The sequence below is a fragment of the Natrix helvetica genome (assembly GCF_964273705.1).
Source record: "Natrix helvetica genome assembly, chromosome: 6".
NCBI classification, from domain to species: domain Eukaryota; kingdom Metazoa; phylum Chordata; class Lepidosauria; order Squamata; family Natricidae; genus Natrix; species Natrix helvetica.
The window spans coordinates 73,534,870-73,545,331 of record NC_138553.1 but is presented as its reverse complement, the minus strand read 5'-3'; the positions used below and the strand labels follow the sequence as shown (position 1 = coordinate 73,545,331).

General features: G+C 42.5%; 1 protein-coding gene across 4 annotated transcripts in view; it reads left to right on the top strand.

The window, feature by feature from the left end:
* Positions 1 to 8,058: 8,058 nt before the first annotated feature.
* The window catches only part of SCUBE1 (signal peptide, CUB domain and EGF like domain containing 1), a 177,250-nt gene continuing 174,846 nt past the window's right edge, over positions 8,059 to 10,462 (top strand). For all 4 annotated transcript variants that reach the window (XM_081957479.1, XM_081957478.1, XM_081957477.1 and 1 more), the window contains exon 1: positions 8,059 to 8,222. In XM_081957479.1, the coding sequence (XP_081813605.1) occupies positions 8,135 to 8,222 (88 nt within the window). In that variant the 5' untranslated portion in view covers positions 8,059 to 8,134. The remainder of the gene's footprint in view (positions 8,223 to 10,462) is intronic.

Below are 10,462 nucleotides of genomic sequence, written 5' to 3'. Positions count from 1 at the left end.
ATATTTACAGGGAAGTATGATTAAAAACAATATCTAATTTTACATATTATAATGGCAGCCAGAATTATGTATGTACAAAAGTGGAAGAATAATACCATTCCATCAGAGGAAGAAGTGATAAGGAAAGTCTTAGAGTGTGCAGAGATGGATAGACTCACAAAAGAGATCAAAGATAAAGGAGAAATAGATTATTACACAGTATGGAATGAATGGTATAAAATGGTTAGAGGACGGGTGTAAAGCTTAAGGAAAGATTAAACAAGGAAGATATAGAATTTAGAAATTAGTATAACTCAAGAAATGAATGTATGTATAAAAACACTGGAATTACATGTATAGTCAATGACATACTGGAGTGTGGGAGGGGAAGGAAATGCATGGATATAATGGATGTATACCGATATGGAAATGTTGTATAGAAGGAAACTGTCAAAGTTGTTATCTTTTTTCTTTAAAAAAAACCCTGTGCCATAAAAATTGCTTTTAAAAAAGGAATTAAATCTCTAAAACCATTGCAACTTTTTAGGGGGGTGGGGGTGGGGATACCATAAGTGGCTCAAGGAACCATAACTGATTAGAATGAGATTGCTCTGAAGGTGCAGAATATTTCATGCTTTAAGGTAGAAATGTACAACTTCCATTGGTTCTAAGATTACACCAGAATTTCTCCAGATCTCATGGATGTATTTCTAAACTGGATGGGATGAAGGCCCACCAGAGGGAGTTCAGGGATTTTAAGGCTGAATTGGGTTCCCTACAAATTCAAGGCTGTCTTTTTGCTCTTTAAAGACCTCTCAAATCCCCAAACAATGAAAAAAAAAAGGAGGGGAGAGACGAAATGTTTGCCTTTACACACTCTGTGGGCTTACTGGCGATGGGGGTGGTACAAAAAGAGTGCCGATGTCCTGAGCTTGCATTTTTGAGCTGCCTCTGCCTTTCTTAAATATAGGCTTCCTTACTTATAAAACTTCAGCAGGGAAATCAAAGTATAAAGTTTCTATTCACGTGAGAATTCTTTTTCTCCTCCTCCTCCTCCTTCTTTCTTCTTTCTTTCTTTCTTTCTTTCTTTCTTCTTCTTCTTCTTCTTCTTCTTCTTCTTCTTCTTCTTCTTCTTCTTCTTCTTCTTCTTCTTCTTCTAAAAAGAGCATGGAAATGTTGGTGCATCTTATACACCAAATACAGCCATTTTTGGCCCCCAGAAGTCCCGCCCCTGCATCCCATTTGTGTGAAAAATGGGCAAAAAACAGACAGTTTTTCACCAAAATGTGGGTGGTTTTGCCCCCCCCCAAAAAAGCACTCTGGACTTCCGGTTCTGGCTCCCGAGAGCGACGGGCGCATTTCGCTCGCCCTGTGCGCTCCTGGTGGGCTCCTCCTTGATCGGGGGGGCACTGGGTACCTTGGAGGGACGCCCAGCCGAGGGGGCGGCTAGCTGGGGGTCCCCAGTGTCGGCGGTGGCTGCGGGGGGCTCCTAGCATTTCCCTAGGCAGCGGGAGGTGAAAGGGGGTGCGCCGGAGCCTCCTGCTTCCACGCGCTTTCACAACGGGGCTGCTGGACGAATTCAGCATCGTGAAGGCTGCAGCTGCGAGGTGGTGAGATGGAGACCCTCCCCGAATCCCTTTTTTGATAGTTTGGTGAAGGTTTGACAGCGCTTTAAAGAAAAAAAAACTTTTTAAACGTACAGCCTGTGCACACACGCACACTCTTCCACTCTTTTAAAAACATCTGAGTGAATCCAGGAAGAGGGAAGAGGCAGAGGGGCTGGAAGTGTGTGTGCGGTGCACAGGCTGTGAGTTTTAAAAACATCTGAGTGAATCCAGGAAGAGGGAAGAGGCAGAGGGGCTGGAAGTGTGTGTGCTGTGCACAGGCTGTGAGTTTTAAAAACATCTGAGTGAATCCAGGAAGAGGGAAGAGGCAGAGGGGCTGGAAGTGTGTGTGCTGTGCACAGGCTGTGAGTTTTAAAAACATCTGAGTGAATCCAGGAAGAGGGAAGAGGCAGAGGGGCTGGAAGTGTGCGTGCTGTATACAGGCTGTGAGTTTTAAAAACATCTGAGTGAATCCAGGAAGAGGGAAGAGGCAGAGGGGCTGGAAGAACGCCCATGAGCAAACCGGCAGCAGTGCCTGCCAGAACCCACCCCTGCTTTATGCTTTAAAAGTAAAATTATCCCCAATGTAAACTCTTTCCAAATGCGGCATTAGAAGCATACCTTTTTAACAAATTATTAAGCAAATTAAACATTTGCTTTAAAAAAGACAGCCACTGGTAGACTTCAGGATATCAACCATGCCATAGATAGAAAAGATCTTTCAAATCTAGTCCTTTAAAAACTTGTCACAAATTTCTTTTATATCTCTGATGGTAGTTGCAAGGAAGTTCAATAAAATAGAGCAGACTGTAAAATTGCTGAAATTTCAAAATAGACACTACTTATAGTTTCCATGCCAATGAGCAGTCTATGAAACTTAAGACTAACTGTATTTCACTGCATGCTTACTGTAGCCCCAGTATATAATTTAACACTTCAAATGCATCTATGGTCTCTTAGCTTGTTCTTACAAGTCCTGAGCCTTATTTCCTCTATGCATGCACCTTATGTAGGGAAAATAAACAGGAATGTAATCTAAATGTTTCCAAATAAAAACCTCTATTTTCCTACATATCTGATTAGAAGTCATTTAAAATTTGCTCCAGATTTCTTCACAGTTTGAATGAAGATGAATAAAAAGTAGATCCTATTTGCTTTACATAAAAATTCATTTAAACCAAAAAAGATATTTAGAATAGAACAGAACAGAACAGAATAGAATAACAGAGTTGGAAGGGACCTTAGAGGTCTTCTAGTTCAACCCCCTGCCTAGGCAGGAAACCCTACCCCACTTCAGACAAATGATTATCCAATCTTCTTTAAAACTTCCAGTGTTGGAGCATTCTCAACTTCTGGAGGCAGGTTGTTCCACTGGTTAATTGTTCTAACTGTCAGGAAATTTTTCCTTATTCTAAGTTGCTTTTCTCCTTGATTAGTTTCCACCCATTGCTTCTTGTCCTACCCTCAGGTGCTTTGGAGAATAGCTTGACTCCCTCTTCTTTGTGGCAGCCCCTGATATTTCCATTGCCCTAATACATTGCCTGACAAAAATCAAGGATGTTAGAGCAATGACAGTGCTTGGTCATTTTGCAAGCATAGCTTGAAGAGGTATAAGCCACAGTAGCTAGCTACCCAGGATCCAGTTCCTCACCCTCCACATAGATAAATCAGGAACACGGCCATGCAGAGAACGTAGTTAAAGACAAAACTGAAATTTCAGACTGATAGATAATAAAGTGAATCCACAGAAAATTAAAGAGAGATTTAGTGAGATAAGAATGCACTGCAAGGCAACTCAGATGCATTGGTCAATTGGAAATATGAGAAGCATTATTGAAGATATATATACACATACACACACACACACACACGTACATACATACACACATACTGTACATACAGGAAGATAAACTAATAAACAGCAGAACGGACTGTACTTTATCCTGAGCACCCACCTTCAGTTGCATACAATCAAACTGGTGAGATAAATGTGCATTAAATAATACAGATCCGTATTCCATCCTAAGTATGAAGCAAGGTGATGATCACAGCTCTGCAATCAAAGCCTGGGGTTTTTATGTGAAGAGCTTCTATCATAATGGTTGTGGCTGTCGCTTTGAATTCTTTAGCCCCCTCCCTTGGGAGACCCCTGAAAGTGATAAATAAACACTCTTTACTAAACTTTACTTTATTGATCAGCCCTTGGGCCATACCAAAGTGCAGAGTTCCAGACACAAATTATTACTAAAATCTGATTTAAAAAACAATTGAAAATGGAATTGGAATAAAATGCGATTTAAAATGAAAATGGAATAAGATACAGTTTAAAGTGAAAATGGAATAAAATATAATAATTTAATACATAGATAAATAAACTATGATAAAATTATATTTCGGTATCACCCCTACAATTTCAGATTCTGGCCGCACATAAGGTAATTGTTTTTACTAAACAATTTATCAGTCTCCATACTACACACCAGATCAGCATATGTACCAATTCATAATCTGGTCCTGGGTGATCATTTTGCCATTAGTTGATTTGGCACTCAACACTTAGCACCTTCAAGTACCATCACGGTTTAACTTAGTCAAGACCCACCTGTTCCAACTAGCCGGCCTGGCTTAACTAGAACTTTCTAACCTCCCTGGCCAATTTTAATATTTTAATATTTTATACGTAAATTTTGGGGTTTTTAACTGTTTTAATTGTTTTAATTGATTGTTATTTATTTGAACCTAGTGGCTTCCATTTGTATTTGATTGTTAAATATTGATGTCACCTCCTCCATGCCACACTTGTATTTTGATTTAATTGTACGTCGCCCCGAGTCCCTTTGCGGAGAGGGGGCGACTGATAAATCGAAACAAACAAACAAACAAATAAATAAATAAATAAATAAATAAATAAATAGTTGAACTGGGAGAGTCTAAAATGCCCTTTCTCTATAGCGTATTCCAACTTGATTATCATAACCTCCAATTCATAACCAGGCTGCATTTTGACATCTGCTAATTAGATAGATAATTAATAGATAACAGATGCAATTAAGCATATATTTTGAAACCATGAACTTCTTGCTTATGCCTTGAAATTCACTAGATGGAGCTCTAAGGCACCAGGGAATCATCCCAGGGGACTAGGCTGAACATTTTCAGTGTGGTAAGTCAGCCATAAACTCACAAGTGTTCCTTTGTGCATTTTTGCACCAAAGTAGAAAATAATGCAGAATAGAAAGCATTTGAAAAGAAATATTTAAAAAATCTATTCTTGTATTACCAAAGAGAGGTTGAAGCATTTGGAAAAGTGTCTTGAGTTATAGGCAGAAATATAAATTAAGACAAGAAAGGAAGAATATGCATTATATAAGTCTCTAAAATATTCAATTTATTTGGAAATTGTCAATTTCATACAAGTACTCTTGAAACTTTTTTCCCCAAGGCATCCGTGTATCAGAGGGTCATTTTATTCTATTCTATTTTGCCTATCTCAGCTTCTTTCCATTTTAAATATATATATATATATATTTCCCAGCATATTTCTAAAAATAATCTAGGTATATATTCCAGTGTAGAAAGTGCCAAAAAAGGGGTGTAAGGAAAGAATGAAAAGCAACAGAATGCCTGTCCATTTTGATAGCATTTCGACCCAGGGCTATTTAAAAGATAAGCGCTTGTTTGAAGTCTCTCTCTCTCCCCTTTACTTGACGCAGAATTATTTTATTGATCAACAGCCAATGAAACTTGGCAATTTGATATATCCTCATTAAAATTAATAAGAATAACTTGTTAACAGGGCAGGACATTTAAAATACACCCCCCCCCTCTTTCCTTTTGGCTCTCTCTCTCCAAATGTTATGGAAATCTAGTAGCTGCTATTAATGGAAATGACCCAAAGCAAGTGGAAAAGGCAGCAGCTCCAGCTTAGATGAGCCTGAAGGCAAAGCAAAAAAAGAAAGAAAGAATAGAAAAAGTTTTCTTTTAGTCTGCGCCATGAGGGGGGGAGGGGAATCCCTCTTACTGTTGTCAAGGAGATTTGCTGTTGAGTTTCTGGACTCTGCTTCAAAGCCCCTTTGCCTTTAGCCTGTAAGGAGCATTTTTTTTTCTTTTTTACAAATCAGGCTGTCACTGAAACCTAAGGGAGGGGGAGGGGGCAGAAGTTGAAGAGCCCCCTGAAAATAGGAGTGGTCCCCACTCTAAATCCTGTCAAAAGAGACCCACTGGATCTGAACAGGAGTCCTTGGCGTGACATTTAGCCTACAAAAACCAAGGGAAATCAATGAACGCTGTCCGGTTGTGGAAATGCTGGTCTGATTGTGGGAATCTGCTTCAAAAGAAGAAGGAGGCTCTCTGGAGTAAGGAGAGGATGGGAGCGCGGCGTGTTTGATTAGGAAAAATGCTCTTGTCCTTCCATCTTATGGAAGGCTTTCTACAACCCCCCCAAAGCCTTTCCCACACAAGGGTGCCTACTTTTGCTACTTTTGGTCCTTCAGCCACACTCGGCTTGTGAGAGGAGGGAGGTATTTTCTGTGCCAGGAAAAGCATCTTTTCTTGATGTCAACAATCACACACAAAAAAGGGATACCTTCCCAACTCAGGAACTGGGTCACTCTTAGTATGCTGCTCCTCTACCACCACCACCTCCTCCTCCTCCTCCTCCTCCTCCTCCTCCTCCTCCTCCTCCTCCTCCTCCTCCTCCTCCTCCTCCTCCTCCTCCTCATTATTATTATTATTATTATTATTATTATTATTATTATTATTATTATATTCCTTCCTAGTTCCTATCTCTTCCCACTTATGACTACAACCATGTTGCTTGTATCTTTACGATTTATATTCTTTTATTTGTTTCCTAGAATAATTTGATTGCTTAAGAGCAACCTAGGACTATCACTGAGTGTTGTATCTTATGATTCTTGATGAATGTATTCTATTTTATTTTTCTTTATGTACACTGAGAGCATCTGCACCAAAGACAAATTCCTTGTGTGTCTAATCACACTTGGCCAATAAAGAATTCTATTCTATTCCATTGAGGTTGTCGGGAGGGGGAGACAAACACCCCCTGCCATCTCCTAAAAGGGGAGGGGTGCAGCTCCAAGTACATGGTCACAGCCGCCATGTTGACTTTTATGACCTCTTTTCCCCCCCATCCCCCTCCTCATGCCTTTCAACCAGAATAACAGGAGGGAAGGGTTACCTTGCCTGTCCTCCTCCTGGTGAGATTAAGGCCACTGAACCTGGCTTGCAGAGAAGTTAGAACAGATAGACTAGAATAGAGTTCTTTATTGGTCAAGTGTGATTGGACACACAAGGAATTTGTCTTTGGTGCAGATGCTCTCAGTGTACATAAAAAGACAAGATACATTCGTCAAGAATCATAAGGTACAGCACTTCATGATAGTCATAGGGTACAAATAAGCAATGAGGAAACAATTGATATACATTGTTAGGATAAAAGCAACAAAGTTACAGTCATACAGTTATAAGTGGGATGACGTGGGTGATAGCAACGATGGGAAGACTAATAGTAATAGTAATGCAGACTTAGTAAATAGTTTGACAGTGTTGAGGGAATTATTTGTTTAGCAGAGTGATGGCATTCAGGGGAAAAACTGTCCTTGTGTCTAGTTGTTCTGGTGTGCAGTGCCCTATAGCGTCGTTTTGAGGGTAGGAGTTGAAACAATTTATGTCCAGGATGCCAGGGGTCTGTTGATATTTTCACATCCCTCTTTTTGACTCGTGCAATATACAGGTCCTCGATGGAAGGCAGGTTGGCAGCAATTGTTTTTTTCTGCAGTTTTAATTATCCTCTGAAGTCTGTGTCTGCCTTATTGGGTTGCAGAGCCAAACCAGACAGTTATAGAGATGGAGATGTCAGACTCAATCTTTCCTCTGTAGAACTGAACCAGCAGCTTCTTGGGCAGCTTTTCCTCCCCTCTTTCTTGGGGGGGGGGGGGAACTGGCATTGTTTTCTCTTTAAACGTCAAGGGGGAGGAGAACGGGACCCCTTCCTCCTAACCTAACGATTAAGTCCAGCTTGTCCCGAGGAAGAGTTAATTGTTTGCTTCCCTCAGTCTGGGGCATGCAAAGGATTTGCATCTTCCCACACACACCTCAGCTCTTCCCCCCCCCCCCATGATTCGCCCCCCCCCCACTCCACAGCCAACGGGGTGCATCTGTGTGAGACTAAAGCCCTCAAGGCTGCGGGTCTCCCTTCTTCTTCTCCACCCACCCACCCACCCATCCCCGGGTGCGCGAAGCGTCCCGTCCCGCCGCGTTCCTCGGGCCTCCGAACCGAAGAAGGGGAGACCCAGACGGCGGGCGGCCGCCCCTCCCCCCCCTCCCGCGAGGAGCGATTGGCATTCCGCCCCTCCGGTCCCGCCCACCGGGCTGTCCCATCTGCGAATCAGCGGGATGCTGTCAGCGCGTCAGTTGTCTGTGGCTGCCCTCTGCCAGCCCGGAGCGCGTCTTCTTTAAGCGAAAGGGAGAGGGAGGAAGGGGGAAAAAAAAAAAGAGCCCGCAGGTTGCGCGGAATCCCGATCCGGAGCATGGGGACTGGTGACTTTGCGCGGCGCTTGTGTCTGACTCTGGCGATCCTTCAGCTTGACAGGTTGGCCGGCGGCAACGGGGTGCCAGGTAAGAGCGAGCGAGCGAGCAAGCGAGCGAGCGAGCAAGCAAGCAAGCAGGCAGGCAGGCAGCAGCCGGGGCTGTCCGGAGCTGGCTTCCCTTCTCGCCCTCTCTCTCCCCTTCTTCCCTCCCCGAGCACCAGCCCTGGCTTGCCCTGGGAGTCTGAGGCTTGCCTTTCTGATCTCTCTCTCTCTGGATGCCACCAAAGGGGAGACAGGGGCTTAGTTTTCCCTGGGAAGGAGGGGGCTGAAAAAGTTATATCGAGCCTTCCCAGGGTTGGTTTTCTGTGGGTTTGGGGGGGGGGGGTCTCTGTCCCCGAAAAGCCTGAAAAAAAGTTCATTTTTTTTCCGCAAAGAGAAAAAGGCGACTCTTAGGATGAAACGTTGTTTAGGGACAACCTGTCTAGACAGAAAAGTATAGGAGTTACCTTGCATCAATACAAGCCATTAATTACAGAGGGTATTAACTTCCATTTATGTTCTGGTTTCTCCAGCCAGCTTCCCCTTTTTAATCCGACTTTCACGGGGTTTCCTTATTACTTTTTAAAGATATTGTATGCTTCAAGATGTGAAGTTCTCTCTTCGGTATTTATTTATTTTTGGAGTCTGGCAGTTTAACTGTTAAATGGGATGTGCGAAGGGATGGTAAGGATGGACTTCATCCTCTCTTTTCTCCTTTTAGAGGATGCTGATACTTTGTTCAGCCCATATCTGGGTTTGGGCTGGGGAGGAAATGCCTTGCCTTTTCCAAGCAAAATATTGTGCACCTGGAGAGATCTGTCCACGCGTGTGAAGTTTTAATCCATTTATTTTGATGTAGAAATATGTGCAAAGTGATTGGAAAAGACAAGGCACCATTGCCTCAAGCCTTTCTAGTGAATTTTATCCCTGGGTAGTGACTTTGAAGCTCTTAATGAATGAAATAACATTATTGAAAGCTGACTCACTGGGTTTCTGCTTGATCCGTTGGGCTGGACTTGACTTTTGTTCCTTGAGTCCCCCTTGAAGAGGGCAAATTTTCCCCCTTTTCTGCACCAAAGTGAGAAAACTTCAATTCTCTGATTTCCAAGATAGCTTAACCAAGATAGGTCCACTCCAGATCTTTTAGTCATTCTTATTCTTTCCATGTTCTGAATAGTAAACTTTTTCCAGGTAGGGTACTGAAATGTGCTTTTGAATTTACTTTGGGGAGATGCATCAAGAATTTCGGCTATTGGAAGACTGACAAAAATCAATAAAATTGTATTTGTCTCTTACTCCTAAGAAAAGTAGGTAATTTTCCAAGAAATGAGTAGAGTAAGTTAGCATCTTCCAGCTGACACTGGGCATTTCCAGATTTCACCTGCAGGTCCTTTGGTTGTTGTGAAATGGTCCATTAAGGAAGGCTTTGACAAAGTTGTGTAGAACGTGACCAAAATGTCAAGATGGTGAAATTCATATTTTTTTTACTACCGGTTCTGTGGGCGTGGCTTGGTGGGCGTGGCTTGGTGGGCATGGCAGGGGAAGGATACTGCAAAACCCCCATTCCCTCCCCACTCCTGGGGGAAGGCTATTGCAAAATCTCCATTCCCACCCCACTCTAGGGCCAGTCAGAGGTGTTATTTGCCGGTTCTCTGAACTACTCAAAATTTCCACTACCGGTTCTCCAGAACCTGTCAGAACCTGCTGAATTTCACCCCTGCTACAACGGTATGGTAAAATCTCCACACGCACAAAATGGACAGAGCTTCGTTGGCACTATTGCAGCCACCATCTTGAATATTTTCACCCTATCCTTGGGTCCAGTTGTCACTTCTGCTGTTCGTGATGGGAACAGAGGCCTTTTTGAGTCAAAAGTTTGAAATTGAGACAAAAAAAATTACTTATTATTATTACTTATTACCTCTCCCTCCCTCCCTCCCTCTCTCCTTCAAATCCTCAAGCAAATTTACTCCTCTTTGTGGAAGCAAGTAAAATAAATTTAAAAAAAAGAAAAGAGCTGGTGCTATTCCACATCCCTACACACAGACATTTTGATAGAAGAGGACAAACTCTATTCTCCCAACAGATTTGGGCAAAGCAAAGTATTGTCTGTCTCTTTATATGTCTGTGCTAATAATCTAAGGTTCTCAGATAGTTTATGGAAATAACTGTTCCCCTCCTCCCCATACCCCATATCTTTCCCTTTGCAAAATCCTCTGAGGTGCAGTGACAATGTCTGGTTATTATTGCTGCCTCTTCACAGCTGCTCACCCGCTCTTGCTTGATGCT